This window comes from Etheostoma cragini, chromosome 20 (genome assembly GCF_013103735.1).
Source record: "Etheostoma cragini isolate CJK2018 chromosome 20, CSU_Ecrag_1.0, whole genome shotgun sequence".
Classification (NCBI taxonomy): Eukaryota; Metazoa; Chordata; class Actinopteri; order Perciformes; family Percidae; genus Etheostoma; species Etheostoma cragini.
In genome coordinates this window covers 9936422-9953518 of record NC_048426.1, presented here as the reverse complement: position 1 = coordinate 9953518, position 17097 = coordinate 9936422, and the positions used below count along the sequence as shown (strand labels likewise).

General features: G+C 42.5%; 1 protein-coding gene across 4 annotated transcripts in view; it reads right to left on the bottom strand.

The window, feature by feature from the left end:
* Nucleotides 1-3114: 3114 nt before the first annotated feature.
* Nucleotides 3115-17097, bottom strand: part of fermt2 (fermitin family member 2) — a 38538-nt gene continuing 24555 nt past the window's right edge. For 2 of the 4 annotated variants that reach the window (XM_034857907.1, XM_034857910.1), the window contains 12 exons: nucleotides 15262-15487; nucleotides 15000-15102; nucleotides 14706-14813; nucleotides 12216-12350; nucleotides 11557-11606; nucleotides 10850-10974; nucleotides 10620-10726; nucleotides 10319-10537; nucleotides 7295-7315; nucleotides 6037-6161; nucleotides 5772-5913; nucleotides 3115-3876 (listed from right to left, as the gene is read on the bottom strand). In XM_034857907.1, coding sequence (XP_034713798.1) covers nucleotides 3703-3876; nucleotides 5772-5913; nucleotides 6037-6161; nucleotides 7295-7315; nucleotides 10319-10537; nucleotides 10620-10726; nucleotides 10850-10974; nucleotides 11557-11606; nucleotides 12216-12350; nucleotides 14706-14813; nucleotides 15000-15102; nucleotides 15262-15487 — 1535 coding nt within the window. In that variant the 3' untranslated portion in view covers nucleotides 3115-3702. The remainder of the gene's footprint in view (nucleotides 3877-5771; nucleotides 5914-6036; nucleotides 6162-7294; nucleotides 7316-10318; nucleotides 10538-10619; nucleotides 10727-10849; nucleotides 10975-11556; nucleotides 11607-12215; nucleotides 12351-14705; nucleotides 14814-14999; nucleotides 15103-15261; nucleotides 15488-17097) is intronic. The other 2 variants (XM_034857909.1, XM_034857911.1) reach the window with 1 other exon arrangement.

Sequence of the window (17097 nt, the reverse complement as noted above, 5' to 3'; positions counted from 1 at the left end):
CCCCCCCCCCCCCCCCCGTCTGTAGGCAGTCTCATCGCCGACCCGAATGAGGCCAATGACCGCTGTGTCGTCAGCAAACTTCAGGACCTTACTTTGCTTAATGCTGACTTAGAAAGTCTACATCTGTAGGACAACAGTGCATATTTTGGGGATATTTTTAAAACCTTTTGTAGTATCAGTATCAGATTCAGTGGCGTTAACTGCAGTATAAGGAATTTTTCATTTGTTGTCACGAAGCATCTCAGACGCTGATAGAGACCAACTATATGGAGATAAGGAGAACTAACTTTAAGAGGCCTTCAAGACTAAAAGAGTGAGCCAGATTAACTTCTAAACACCCCATGAGCTGGATGACCGAGAACCTTAAAGCAGAGATTTTCAACAAGGGGTCTGGGGTTCTCAGAGTTAGTGAAGGGGGGTCTGCCAAATAATGTAAAAAAATATATTCTTTTGAAAGTTTCTTTCAAAAATTAAAATACGTCTGAAAATATACATTAACATGAATTCAAAATTGTGACAACAAAGATAAATTGGCCTATTTTTGAAGAAAAGAAAATGTACAAAGGGCACCCGGATTTCTCAGATGGTAAAGTCCATATATGGAGGTTTACTCCTCAACGCAGCGGGCCGGGGTTCGACTCCACCCCTTTGCTGCATGTCATTCCCCCTCTCTCTCCTCTTTCATTTCTTCAACTGTCCTGTCTATAAAGGCCTAAAAATGCCCCAAAAACAATCTTTAAAAAAACAAAAACATGTATACAATGAAGTTGTGCTTCCTATAGGTATGTTAGCCATTATGTTAGCCATACAGTTAAGGAGTCACTGCGCCTTCCAGATGTGTGTTTAACTTTAAAACATGGGCCGACCTCTTGCTCAACAAGTAAGAGCATGCGTAGGTTGAGTCCTTTGCAGCGGCCCGGGTTCAAGTCCGACCTGCGGCCCTTTGCTCTGTGTCATCTCCCACCTTTTATTGTCTATCCATTGTAACCAATACAGGGAAAAATGAAAATAAAAAAATCTTTAAAAAAAACTCTCATAGACTCATAAATATTAACCCGTTTCTTTTTATCCACTCTGCCCAGTTAAATATGCAACTCAATGGGGGCCCCTTGCCTAAATGACGTAGAAGACATAGACACCCCCCCCCCCCCATACATTTTCCATAGGCAAACATTTGGACGTGTGAAAAGGAATTTGTCATGTGTCAAGGACTGGGAAGATATTTTTGTCACAGAATCGTATAAACATAAAGTGCAATACACTAACAAACTCGCCTCAAACTTCAACAAAGAAAACCTTGTCGGGAGCAAAGTGACAGTACTCTGATCCAAAGGATGGACGTCAGCACACTGATGCATTGTTCTACGTAAGGGCAAATAAAAAAAACAAGAGGGACTGGTATTAAATAAAAATTACTTTATTTTTTAAAATAAATGCATTTTTTACAGTCATAAAACAGAAGAGCAGGACATGCACTGCTGCTCCCGACACTGGAGGGAAACAAAAACAGAGAAAACAAAGCCAGACGAGGCTTGGTTCTCTCTTACCTCTGTTCACTTACGCCGGTTTGTCTCAAACTCCAGGGTCTAAACAATGTGGGTCTCCTTCATATGGACATTATTAAATGGCACACTTCAGACAAATAAGTGAAGAATTTAAAAAAAGCGCTGAGCAAATCCAATTTGCAGCAAAAATTAAGTATTGCGGTCAGTCTAAAGAATGAGCTAGAACACAACTCAGGGCCACAGATGGACTGAAGAAAAAGCAGAAAATCAGTAAAATGAAGGTGAAATGCAAGAAAAAAAGAGCACATTGGAAAGGTATACATATTTAGATTTAAAAAGAAATTATAATATGTACTCAACAAATATCTTAATCAAACCTGGAGTTTGAGAATAGTGTTATCTTCATATATATTCATATTTATCTTCATCCGAAAACTCAGTAAGGACAACGTAAGCAGGCACAATTCTGAATACTACACATGTTGACAGATTGGCTTCCCCCTCTCTTTTCTGAAAGGAAAGACTTCCAAACCCCCCCCCCCCCCCAACAAAAAGCAGAAAGAAACTGTACAATTCTATAAAATGTTTGTGTTTTTACATTAGTTACAAAAAAATAATACTTCATCCATTGATCCTTCATACTGAGGACAGAAGGAAAAAAGAATTTGCATATTCATTCTTCAAACTCTGACCTTTTGCTGGTTTGTGATGATAAAAATGATAATAATAATAATAATAATAATAATAATAATAATAATACTATATGGTGTGAGAGACAGAAAGGCAATAAAGTTAAAAGGTGGTACAAGGGAGCAATGGTTCCTCGTGTCACTTAGCAATGAGATGTCAGGGCTTTCAAATCTTTTTGAATGCAATTTCAAGCAAGCTGTTGTGATTTAGCAACTTGCTGTTGACATTAAGCTGTGGTCAGAACACCAGCTGTAGACACACATAATTGGCAAATCATTTTCAAATTCACACTTTAAGGCCCCGAAGACGAAAACACCTTTCCTTCAAAAACAGGGGGACAGCCTAAAGCTGGGGAAAGATAAAGTTTTGTTTAAAGTTTTAAAAACTGGATGACATATTTTTAAATACCAATGGACATTAGTAATCTACCTCAACATACCAACTGAAAAAAAAAATCTTTTTGAAGAAACGGATGTACAGAGCCCTAGAACTTATGACTTTTAAGATGACATTTTTGGCAGAAAGGACCTTTACATCAAGATTTTCAAACCCACAGGACATCCATCCCGGTGCACTGAACTGTAGTGTGTTTCCAGACATGCGCACTATTAGCAGTCTATTAAATACAAAACAAAACTCAGGCTCTCAATGTCACACCTCAGCTTATACAATGAAAATCTCCCTCGACTCGACAGAGGTAACAATCGCTCTGCACTTGCTCTGAAACAAAGACAAAAAAAGCAAAAAGGAAATTTAAAAACAGCTTATTCATTAACAGGACTGTATACTGTAGAAGTGCTTATATGTGACTAGAGATTAAACCCTTCATATAGTGGATAGGATGGACATGTAGTGCTGCGACTAGTGGCCTCTGCTGCTCACACACAACCTTTTCATTGGACATCTTGATGAAGTCCCGTTTTTTTAGGATAAATAATTCTAACTGTGCGTAGGTATCTGTGGCACTATGATTACAACATGTGTTATTGACAGTTAGAGGTCCGCTCATTTAGTCCAGTTCTAGAAAAGAGGGGGAAAAAAGCAATGAGTGAAAGTGAAGAAAAAAAGATGATTCCTTGGGATTTAATCTGGTGTTTGATTGCTTCTAAAGGGTTGTCATGGACGTAAGTTGATGGCCATCCGTCCAGGAGGAGAGGAGGCAGGTGGTTGTAGGAGGACAGAGACACTCCCCGGTTCAGGTTTGTGTAAGGCTTCTGCTCCACCACAGGAGTCTAGGTTCAAAAGTTCATCTGGACTGCATTCACCAGAACATTAGTGTTGTAACAAATGACCTTGTCAGTGTTAATGCAAACATAAACTTGAACAATAAAAAAGTTGTCAGCCGTGGCAATTTTAGCGCTGCTCCAGATTCTCCAGCACAGCTCTAAACAGACTGAGAAATATAATAAAATAATAAAATAACCCATACACTGTGGTTCCACCACCCAGCCACTGCCCTCCTGGCCCCTGACCTACTATGGTTCGCCCCTGGCGGTTCGGGGGCAGCTCAGACCCAGCCGCTGGTCAGCTTATAGAACATCTCCTCATCTAGGGACTCGTTCTGGTCCTTGGCACGTGTGGACAAAAAGATGTAGCCGCCGATGAACTCGTGGACAACCTTACAGTCCACCTCGGCACAGATGAAGGAAAGACTGGGCTCGTCGGCAAATTCCACCGTCACCTGAGCACACAGAGCAAAGCACGTCAGTCATGCTTCAATAAAAACTGGTAAAACTGGAACTGCATTTTCATTCAAATGTCTTTTCATGCCACCCACAGTCTTAAACCCCAAAGTGTTTAATTTACCATCTTAGAAGAATAAAGTGTGATTTACTGTATGGTCCTGCAGAGGCTCCATACACAGCTTTCGCCATAGCCCATGTTATTGGCCTGAAGTTTATACTTATTTACTATACCGGCATATGTATGTATGTGTGTGCGTGTGTGTGTGTGTGTGTGTGTGTTGGGGAGCGTGTCCTAGACCGAGCGTCATAGCTTTGGAGTGAGTAGCGATTCTAAAGCAGGGATCTTCAACAGGGGGTCCGTAACCCCTAGGATCATTACAAATCAGGTAAGAACGTCCAGCCCTCTCATTGGTCAGATATGTCTGGGGGCGGGAGCAAGAAAGTAAATACAGTAAGAAGGTCCAGTGTTCTAACTAGCTGCCATGTCTGCTCTGGTCACAGAGACTTCGCTCTGCTCTGCCGGCGCCTGTCTCCAGTTATAGAGGCAGCTGGTTTGACCACGGAGATACAAGTGATGGACGGCAAGCTTGACCGCAGCTCATTTCTGGGATAGAAACCCGGCAAGCTGCTACGCAGGTTGCTAAACACACCTGAGTACAGCAGACATTAGCTCAGACTGCGGTTTGAGTACGGATCACATTCTCGCCACAAACAAACCGCTCCAGAGTTCAATTGAAAGCATATCGAGACCACCTCTTCAAGCAGGCCTCGGTGTGCTTGTTACATAACTCCATATCATCACATACCCTTCACCATACCAAGATTGGCATGTTTTTTTTTTTGTTAGCTTAACAGCTGGTTTGATTTGTACTGAGAGATGATCTTTTGGAAAGTTCCCCATGCCTATCTCTATGTAAGGTGAAGGGTATGTGATGATATGGAGTTATGTAACAAGCACACCGAGGCCTGCTTGAAGAGGTGGTTTCGATAGGGGGCTTTTTTAATTCCAAAGGCCAAAGGAACTACAGGTCAGGATGCAGAGTATCCTGGATCCAAGAAATAACTGGCCTTTAAAAATAAAAATCTGCCTGCCTCTATGGGAGTTTAACATCAGGGTGTGTATACTTATGCCCCCTGTATTTTAAGGAAGAACATTTATACATTATTCATTCACAAAGAAAATTGGTGTCCCTAAAAGGTTGGATTTTCCTAAAGGTTTTGAATTAAGGCATTAGGATCAATTTCCAAAAGATGTTTTTTTTTGCATTTTCCAAGAGGTGTGCATCAAACTACGGCATGGGGTTCGTGTCTCCGCGTACGTAACTACTTCATAGATTTGACGCAGAAGCATTAATTACGCCTAAGAAAACCAGCACATAATTACATCTGAGAAGCGGGAACCAGTGCATTTTAGTTTTTCCGCTCACTATTGTTCTAAAAATACTACTAATTGCTTAAGAAGTGTGCCAGGAGCACTCAGATTTAGAATATCACTCCTATAAAAAAGTCGGACTCGCAATGTAAAAAGTACCAAGATCAATGCAGCTGAACCAGAGATAATGTCAATAACTGTCAATGTTACCCACAATGCAGCTCGGTCGCCGACAATTTAGTTGGATATAAGGGTGTGTTATGTTAGTATGCTAGCCTCAAGCAGATATGAGGAGTGGGATACGTGTAGCTCACTCCTCTCTAGCCCCCCCTACAGGAATGCTCAACCAGACCTGCATAGAAACTTTGATGAGAAAAAAAATGTTGGCGTTCCCCTCAAATCAGTTGGAAAGTTTCAACTCCAGAAACAACATTTATTCCCAACACTGAGTGAGAGTGGCACGCGCATAACTTTAAAAAGAAAACTTTTACATTAAAATACATGAAATGGGTTGCCTACCATCTTGATCTCCCAGTTGACGTTCCACTGTTTCATGTTGCTGAAGCGCCAGGTCTTAATAGCATCTCCAGTGCTGGCATCCATCCGGATCACACGGTTGTAAGTGATGCCGATCAGCTCCTCCCGCTTTCCACCCTGGAACCTGCAGAGAAGACGAAAGTACACAGTGAAATGAAACTGCGGTGATTAAATGACAATATGAGTCGCTGTTAGCACATACAACTGACAGCGAGAGTGATGTAAGTGGAAAGACACATCAGCTTACTTGGCAAGGAAATGAGTGATTCCAAACTCAGGCAGGGACTGCCATGCCTGGATGAAGCGCATCTTGGCCTCGATGAGACTCATCTGGGCCACATTCTGGTGGGCTTCAAGGATCCGGGCTGAAATCTAACAAATACACAGCCGCACACATCACACCCATGACATTTTCAGTGTGCTTCCACTGAGTCTCTACAAACACCAACACACTCCACAATGTAAACAAATGGATCCCATCACCACACTTAAAACACCTGATGCACCCAAATCCACACACAGTGCGTAAACAAGCTGTGGCTGATTCCATAAAGCCATCAGCACACACGGTGTTAGCAAATAAGCAGAGGGCTGTCACAGTGAAGCTCTACTTCACACGGCTACAAAATAGACAGACTGACAAATATAAGCCTAAGAGGCTCCTGAGGAGCCAGACTAAGGTTAATGTGGGAGTGTGCATGCATGTGTGTATTTCAATACTGTCCCTACATCCTTTTTAGGGCAGCAGCCCAACATTGGATCAACTAATTCATCTGTAATAGCAGTGAAACGGAGACATTCAGAGTGAGTAAGTAATCCATCACATTAGTATTGCTTTCTTGAGCTAAATTGAAAAAACATCCAAAAAAAGAAAAATACAAAGCAAATGCGGTTGTCGGGAATTAATTGATAGGTTCATAATTTTGTTGGTGTTGATTCAGCAGTTTCTGTTCAACTGCATTACAACAAAAAACTAAATTTGCTTTACTGTGATGGAACACACACATTCAGCAAGATCCTGGTCTCTGTTTTACATATTTTACTAACAGAAAAATAAAACATTGCTCAAACACATTCAAACTATGATTTACTTTGATAAATGTTCAGCATTAGTGTATAGAACTGGTGTTTAATGGGCACACACGCATGCTAAACACCAAACGTCCATTTATTTTACTGAACATCGTGTCTATTTTCTTCACCAGTGATGGTACAAACCCAACACAGATGTCCCAATATTTTAACAACAGAGCTATGCGTCATTGGTCTTATTGCACCCAGAAAACATTAGAGGTTGTGACAAAAACAAACACACACACTAACTAACTAACAAAGAGGATTTTATTTATTCTACTGTGACTACCAGGCGCTATGACGTGTTATACAGTATAGTTGCACTAGTTTTGGTTAGGTGAGGCAACCCGAACACAAAAAGTGTTCAGAGTTTATACAAACATGCACATCCACCTATCTAAGGCACCCAGTGGACACATAACTCAACTTACCAAGTCCCTGATAGAGCCTGGCTGAAGATGGAAGGTGGGGGTGGGAGAAAGGCACAGAGGAAGGAAGGAGATGCATACAAGAGGAGAGAAAAGAAAGAAAGATTGGACAAGGAGAACAAGCAAGTGTGATCAATGTCGAAGGAAGAAGGAACCAAAACAAAGTAGGAGGCCGCATTTGTAATTATGAAACAACGTGGGGAGAGGGGCTGTGGGGTCTGGAAGTCATGCACTATTCAGCCTGGACAGTGAGAGAGAGCATACAGCAACAGTCAGACACTCGTTCATTTATATTTCGTCCACATGATGGCGGTATTTACCAAGAAGCACATCTTAGAATCAACAAGCTGTAGGAGTGCCATGTCTCCATACTCCGGGAGTTTATTTTGTGTTTAACGCTGGCTTTCTCTGGTGAAAATGTATCTATACGGCAGAGGACCACACTGGTCCAAGTGATCTAAAAATTCCTGTGTGTGTATCCGCTGGGAGCCGTGGCACGGAAGTCTCCTCAGACCAGTTTTGCAACAGGAAGTCCAGTTTAAGGAAGATGGGGAGGGGTTACATCTGACCGAGAGCAAATGGGCTTCCCCTCTCCCCCCCGAAACAGTTTTCCCGCGCAGCATTCCCAGGCACGGCTCACTGATGCCCCACGCCCACTACATAAGTACACACACACGCGCACACACACACGTGCACGCGCACACACACACGCGCACACACACACGCACACACGCTACTCTTTCATGTTTTGTGCCTGAGCAGACCCCCTATCAGACTGGGATTATGAGTGAGACTGGAGCCAGCCAGACCAGAAAGAACCACAGTCCTAGTTGGACCCACACCCTGCTGGGCTAATACCACTAAAAAGTCCTGCCCCCTGTTCAAGCTAGCCTCTATTCCATGTAACGTATTATGACACAAATTTATTTTCCATGTGTCTGTAGCTCCTCAATGCCAGCGAAATCATTATTGTTTAATCTTGATTAAAATGATGAGCTGTTGAAATATCGCTGTCCAGCACAGTCTTGAAGTCATGTTGAATATGTTAAGGATACCACAGTATCCTGTTCCAGTTTTCCAGAAACAACTAATCCAAGAAACCTCCATTGGGAAAGTGCAATACATAGAGAACCAAACACTAGTGCAATGGACGATAACCAACCCAGGACTTTTCTCAGGTTCAGACCAACATAGAGCACTGACACCATGCCATTGTTAAAATCCACAGCTTGGCTGGTCTGAATGGGTCTATGTGTAAAATGCATATATGTGCATCAACTGACCTGGCTTCTTGATCCTTTCTGGTTTTAAATATGGATCGGTCAGTCACTCCTCGGTTTTGGCAAACCGCCTTTATTATTAGAGATGTTGATATTAATTATAAAATCCTAAAAATGTTCTTGACCCTATTGATATTTAAGGGTATTTCCTGACAACTGAAAAAGGGAGAAAGGGGACACAAAGGCAAAAGAGAACTGAAACTTTATTTAGTACTTCTATGAGTTAATTTTATTTTTAGCATGGCTATGTGTGAAACTTGAGTTGTAGAACAGTGACGTTCAGGGATTAACCTGTGACAGCAGTCCCACATGAATGTATCAGGCATGAGTTCAATAGAACCATGTGATCCTCATGTTTCCTATGTTACAGGAGTATCAAAGAAACTAAGAACAAGACTGGTTTGTATTGTGGCCAACTAGAAGAGCCTGCAGCATACCAGCCATTCAGATCCCCATTTACAGGACCTGAATCTATCTATCTTTCTGTCTACCTTGGTCTCTAGACATCCAGATATATTTTAGGCCCAGACCATTTGTAAGTCATCCCTTATGGTACAAACACTCTCCCAACATCCCTTGAACTGTCTAGCAACATTTGTACTTTTCAACTACAACTTAAACAAAACCAGACTGGGTGAGAAAGCTATGAGGAGGCAACCCTGCCCCCTTCCTTGCCCACCCCCAACTTACATAGCTGTGGCAGCCGTGTACTCAGCTGTTCCTATGTACACACACCAGCCTGTTGCTTACATGCAAATCTACTGGGCACATTGTATATTTTTCCTAACGCTTAGAAGTTAATTCATTATTAGTGCTTAAACTTGACAACTGGTTATGATGTTTGCAGGTGACTATTCCATTGTATGTTTAGACATACAGTACACAATCTTAGGAGTGGGAATCACTCCCCTGAGGCCTCACAATATGATATAATCACAATATTTATGTAATACAATATTACTGTGATTTTAAACATATTGCAATATCCTGCGATACATTACAATTTACTACCTTTTTTCCAACTTCAAATTGTGTTCCCAAAAGGTAACTTTGTCAACATCTGTTTTATCTAAAAAGATACATCTATCCTTTTGTTCATCTCACTTCAATTTCATTGCTACAAAAACGGGATTGTCAAGCAGACAAACTGACCAAGGCATATATAATAGATCGATACTTGGTGCCTGTGTGTCAATACATTATTGCTACAAAAAGTATTGGGATACTATGCTGTATTGATTCCCCCTCCCTCCAACCCCCACCCCTAAACAATAGATAGAATAGACAAAGTTGCCAGATCAACTGAGTACCTACAAGTCAACTAACATTTCTACACTTTTACTACATACACAAAGGCCGAGAGCAGACAAAGTATCCATTACAGTGTGATATGAGCAGCTCTACTGTGAGGACGTTGAGTGGTTTGGAGGTCTGCTGTCCTGGTTTCCCCTTGGATAGAGGAGGGTGGAGAGAGGGAACAGAGGGAAGAGGAGGAGAGTAAAGGAGGGGGAGTAGAGGCAGGCTACATTCCAATGCAAGACAAGCCTGATGCCAGGAGGCGCCCATCTGGGAAACATCAGACACTGTTCCATCTAACGCCACAACCGACTGAACAAACAAGTAAACAACCTCACAAAATACACAGTAGAGCAGATAGCTACCTTCTGTACGCCAGTATCTTTATAACTACACACTTTACCTTCCACATATACACCCTACAGTACATGTAGAGGTTGCATTACCTTACCTGCTTGTTCTTGTACTTCTTCAGATAGCGCGGGGAAACTAGGCATTCTGGGTTGATATCGGTGGTGATCGGCTCAATGAACTGAGGGTCAGGGTTCATGTGTTGCATCTTGAGGAAGGACAGAATGTTCTGGACCTCTAGGTTGTAAGAGCTGTCGGCCATGGTCTTCCCTTTGGAGGCCAAGCGACATGCAGCCATCCAGTGGGCGTACTGTTTCTCCTGGAGAAGAAAGTCAAACGCAGGTTATTATAAACCTATTACAAAAGGACAAGAAATGATCAGAAACTTAATTCAGTCTTACCATATCACAACGAAGCCAGATCTCATTCATGCCATCAGCCACAGGGATTAGCAACTTGATGTTGAATTTCTGACCTGAGATATTAACATCTGGAGTCACCTCACAGCCTACACATGGAAGCCAAAATGCAGAGCGGAAGAAGAGGTCAAAGTTCACACCTATTCTTTAGACAGAAAAAATAAGCAATATATTCTTGCATGGGCATGAAGTGACATTTTGTGTGTTTGCACCTCTAAGATTCATTTGGAGAGCAGGTGTCCCATGGGCCTCCTCTTTACTCTTGTAACAGGAAATTGTGATATCCTTGAATGTGCACCAGTACTGCTTATAGCCCTTCAATGTCAGTTTCTTGGGTCTGGGAAATATATAACAGAGGGAGACATGTCAGACTTCAGATGGAAAAAACACCCATTTTCTTAATTAGTAGACAAGAGGAAGAGTGGGGGAAGGGAGATTGAAAGTGCATACAAAGGAGAGAGTGTAAAGAGAGGGAGAGCTTCAAAGTCTGCAAGGTGAATAGGACAGCAAGCATTGGACGTGAACATTAATGGAAAACTATTAAAGCGAAAATGCCTCTTGATATCATACCCCCCCCCCCCCCCCCCCCCCCCCCCCCCCCCCAAAGGGTTTATACATTTTATGAGACAACCACCCCAGGGGGCCACCTTCCTGTCAGCAAAGGCATAAAGCCAAGAAATGAATATGGTTAAAAATATGGTCCAACTGTAATCACTTTGAAAAGCTAAACTGAAAGCTCAGCCTGTAAATGTCCTTTGGCAAACAATGCAGCCCATTACACTGATGCAACCCAGGCAACAGCTTTCTCATGTAGCCTGAAAATGTTATTTCCTGGTTCTCCAAGAGACTCAACATCTTTCGGACAAATATAATCTTTACACACACTCATTCAGTTGCATGAGGTCTTGCGGGATCTTACTTGAAGACTTTGACATAGTCCGCTAGCTCAGGAATAGATGTGATGTCACCCTAGGAGGAAGTGAAAACCCAATTGTTAGTATAAACCTTGAAGATGTGAATACAAAACAACGACAACGTGGCTTAACTTTCAACAGTTTCAATGTCACTGCTCAGTGGAGTATGCTAAAGATAGAACTTGTTTCTTATGTAATATCTCAAAACTCAGTTTCTCCTGATAAGCTGAATAAACTTAACAAGTTCTTGAGGCGGGGCTGCTGTTATAATAGATGCATATATTTTCTTTGTGCCCATGTAACATGCAGCCTTTGTTGGGTTTGTTTAAGTGTCAAATATCTCACTGCCCCAGTCTTTTGTCAGATGCAGCCCTCGCAAATTGTCAAATGTAGCACTCCCAGTGAAATAATTCATTGTCATTTCCCCTCCCCTGGGTCAGTGTACAGTGTCTATGTGTGTCTCCGCTCCTGTGTATTACAGCTGATGAAAGTACATTTCATCACAAAACAGTAAAGAAACAAAAGGACCAAACACACTGCCAAGCTGCTGGAATAGAGAAAATAAATAAACAAACACATAATGAGTTTGGAGTCCGGTACCCGTAACCCACAACTAAAAAGAATTTTCTGCAGTGAAAGTGAAGATGTTGCAGTGTTGTCATACCAGGGAGTTGGACGTCTTCCCTCCTTCCAAAGTAATTTCCAGGTCAGACAGGGCTGCATCCACCTCATCCACCTCCTTCTCACTGTTATTCATGTGGTTGTCTGAAGACATGATTGATAGCTTGTTGATGTGGTACTGAGGGGGGAGGAAGATAAACCCAGTTAGGCCCATTTTTAAGTACCTTTTGACCACTTAACTTGCTGTGTTAAACCAGGGTTTCTACACATTTCTATTTAAGGTAAAATAACAACAATAACAAAGTAACAACTCAACACTGTTAAGACCTACAGTCTTCCAGTTAAAGAATGTTTCTACCCAGCAATTTCACTGAAGCGTTCCTGGTGGAAAAAAAAAACTGAGGTAGATATCGACCTAAAAACGTGATGGAAAAAGGAACAGCTGATAATTGCTCGTCCAACTCCAACACCCTTGGCAACAGTTTTGCTGATATATAAAGTTTCTTGCTATATTTGCAACCGGTGCACAACCCTCCAATTTGTCTTATAAAAGTGAATTGGTCTGTGATAACAGCCACATAAAGACTTTAACATGTGTTGGCATTTATGTTGGCAAGTGCTGCCAGTACACCATTGAGTTTACAGGAGATGAAACAATGACTTTTATCTTTGAAGGAGATGAAGATGAGACTGGTTTCAGGATGAGGAAAAGATAAAGTGGTCAGTGATGATGATGAGAAATAAGAGGTAGGTTTTAACAATGTGTTTTTGGCACATCTTTGAACTGAAACAGGCTACATAACTGACTGTACTGAAAACACATGTGAGACTAGGCTAACAAAGGAAAAAGAAAACTGAAAATGCATCAGGATGGGCGTATTACTGAAAACCCAACAGTGTTTAGCTCTTAGTGTGAGTCACAGACACTAATACAACTTGTTGACAAATGGTATTTATATTGTCAACCCATCACCAACCCCCCCCCCCCCCCCCCCCCCCCCCCCCCCTCACAATATATGAATGAACAGCTGTCGAGAGAGTGAGAGATACAGAGGCAGACTTTGAGAGGGATATGTGAGGCTTTAGCCCAGCTAAGGTTACAGAATGTGGGACAAAGGGCTTGCCATGACACTCCATTCCTCCACCTCTTCCACTCTGACAGTCATTTAAAGCTGCAACACTGGGGGGCTTGTTTCCTGTTTGTGTGAATGGTTGGCTGAGTGTACGTGTTTATCTGCTAAGGTTCAAAGTACAACCTGTGCCCCAAGTCTGTGACTATGAGGTCAGTCCTTGTTCTTTAAGATTCAAGTTTCAAAACTTGCTCGGAATTTGGCGCAGTTGTGCTCCTTACACATACAAACAAATGCATTCATAGCAGGACAGGAAAGACTCCTGATTACCTCATATGTACTGCTAATGCAAAAGGTCCAGGTGATAGCATGCTAACACAAGCCGGCGACATACTAGACGTGGACAATCATTGGTCTTTATTTAGACCCCGTGTCTCCACTCTCACCAGTGAAACTTTAGCCAAAAGCCCTGAGCTCATCCTACCCAGCTGAAACATAGTAGCAGCTACCAAAGTGCTAACAGACAGGTAGCGACAGAGCAGCAGCCAGTCTAAACACCCAACACTGCTTAGCATCTCTCTCAGGAAGAGTAACAAGAAACCAGTAAAATACACCTAACACCTCAGAGTGTAAGAGGGCTTCTAGAGGAATGTAAGCAGGTCTATGAGACAGTGCCTTGCTTGGGATGGGTGGGTGGGCTGGGCATCCAAGATGCTCTATAATTACCCTGGGACTGAGGACAGTGTGGCGTCTTCAGGTCTTGGCACCCACAGTTTATGAGGGTCAGAAATAGCAGGGGCATCACCCCCAGATTACACAGGGCTACCTGAGGGGGGCTAAATGGCCTCACATCTGTATATCACTTCCACTGATCCCCATTTCTCCTCCTTTTTATCTTCCATTAAACTTGTCTCAAAAGAGAAATGAGTGTGCCTGATGCTGCCAGTGGCTCCCAAGTCCAGGTCGGATCAGCTCTGTACGAGTGGCTTCAGAAAGTTGCCTCAAGGTTTGCAGAAATTCGGTCTCATTAGGGAATAGCCTTGGCTCATAGTATAAACATGCTTGAAATCCCTTACTATTAGTAAGAGAATTTAATGTTAAGTACAATGCTGAAAATTCCTACATTTATAAAACCTAATTGAGATAAATGCATTAGTATCTCTCAAGTTAATCATAATTAATTATTCATAAGAGCCTATTTCCTCCTTTTTCTATTAAACTAGGAGTCAAAAATAAAGGAACTTGGTTGATATTGCCCAGTGACTGTACGTGTAATAATGCCCCCATTAATTCATTCTGCATCAATGTGCAATATACTACATTTTTAGTATGCGTGCAGCAGAAATGGGAGCAATATGTCTCAGTTTCGGGCTAGAAGCCCATTCAGTTCATTAGCTTACAGATGAGAAGGCAATGTACCCATCGGCCAAGTAAAAGAGGACACACATAGACACACACACTACCTGCAGGGCAGCAAACATCATCATTTCCTCCTCCGTGCACTCAATTTCCTCCAGCAGGATGGCCCACTTGGACTGTTCATAGAGCTGGTTCACTCGGATGGCATCATACTGTTGAGGTTTGGCGTAGAGATTTAAATGCATACAAACAAACTGTGAGTGAACACAGACTATCACACTTTTGCACTAATTAGAATTTGTACATAGTTTATGGCATCATGGCTTTTGTCCTATGTCTTCAGAGTACTGTGCCACTAACCATTGGAGAAATTGTCCTGCATTGTCTATGGGACGTACCTTTGGGTTGAGGTCAAAGAAACTGTGGTATTTAAACCTCAGCAGCAGCACCTCATTTTCCTTTACATCCTGCTCCATCAAAGACCTGGATGAGTCCAACCACCTGTACAGACAGTGAATAATGTATTCTGAATTAAGCCAACTCCTTGCAACTATTTTGATCAGATGCACAGTCGTAAATATATTGCAAACCCATTAAATCATCCGTCTGACAATAAGCTGTTTAACCAAACCACCTAACCACTAAGCAAAGTCATCTCACCCCTGGTTGATTTTGGCTTTGTCCAGCAGAGACTGGGGCTTGTATAGTTTGACCAGGATGTCTGGTGAGGAGATTGGCTGGCTGACAGCGAGGATGCTGGGGTTTCCCTCAGAGAGGGGGCTGTCCCCAAACCAGGCAGTGGTGGGCGACAGCGGGCTGCCGTCTCTGGAGTCATAGGTGGGGGTCATAGTCTTACTGTACAAGCCTGGACTGGAGTAGATGCTCCCTGAAATCACACAGTCATCAGTTATTCCCTTATAGTGCACTGAGGTCCAAAAAGAAAATCACATTAACAATATACCATTGTATACCATTGAATTGTTGTCTCACACTGACACTATTAAATATGCCCATTTCAAAGCAAATAAGTGCACATTTCAAAAATACATAAACAAAACAGAATTAGGCAAAAAAGGGGTGAACACTTTCCAAAAAGCGCACACACTTACAGCCTAGCCAAGCCAGCTAGCGGTCAACAACACCATGTGACTACCAGCCCACACTTTGCAGATGAGTGGCTTCAACTATGTCCTCCTGCTGATTGTGGGATTGATGTGGATCAGCATGCAGATGACGCAGAATATGATCAGGGTCACCCACTTACAGTCAAAAAACCTGCAGGAATGCACTGCACACAGCAAACTACTGCAAACCTTGCCACAGAGAGGAGGGGGGGGGGGAGCCCAAAGATATGGGATGATAAATGGATTATGACAAAAACATGTAAGATTGAAAAAAGCTGCCACATCATTTTTTTATCTAATCACTAATAGAATAAGGGCTCTAAATGTTGCTTTAGTCTTTCCATTAGTTCTGAAATTATTTTAAATTTTGACTGCAAAAATAAGCAAGCCACCTACGTGCAGCTCTTTGCATTTCCTGTTAGCTGGCGTTGTGATAGTATTTTTGGCCCCATTCCCCCCCATTCCCTCTTCCCTCTGTGAGGCCAAGGTCAAGAAGCAACACTGGCTAAACCACTAAATCCCTTCTGAAATCAGGACGTGGACTTGGTTTGCGTTTGCGATTGTGCACGTGCACGTGTACGTTTGTGTGCTGAGGTCATGAGAACAGGGTGCAGGCTGTGGCCACACATCCCTTGTGGGGGAGGGTGTTATTCAGTGGATATTTCAAGGTTTTTCCCTAATGCTGAGTGCATCAGGTCAGGAGAGTACTTCCATCTCCCAAAGGGTTTCTTGGGGAATCCAAAATATCCAGAGAGACCATGTATAAGGTGAAAGCTGACAGCCCATTAAAAACACAACTAGGCCTCCTCCATCCTGTTTACTGACTCATCCGTGCAGGCGAAAAGGCACAAAGAATATTAACATGACTTGACTCCCTAACAGTCCCACACTGGGGATTCAAAGAGGGCTTAAATAGATGGAGCTGGACCACCATGGACAGTTAAGACTAGATGTAAACCATGAGAAGACTGTCAATAAATGAAAGAGTCTCTTGTGGACTTGATTTTTACACAAAGCTTCTGTGTGGGCTATTGGTTGTGGCGTGTATGTAGGATTATGGACCTATAAGCATTATCACTGTTCTGATTTCTTAACTTCTTTAAAAACATAAAGCAAAACCCTCTACTAATAATTTAGCTAAGACCTACCTCAGTAATCAGTAATAAGCTGTTTAAGGGCTAAAAAGTGATAGAGTCAGCGGCCACGGTGAGCAGGCCTGGAGTAGCTGTAAGAAAATGTGAGCTTTGAGCTAATTTCTAATGAGAGGCAAAGCCTTTATCGTGTGACCACCCGAATCAGCTGACTTTCTCTGGAGGAGCAGTCAGGTGGCCTCAACACTCCAGCTGTGTGGTGGCAGGGGGGGGGGGGGGGG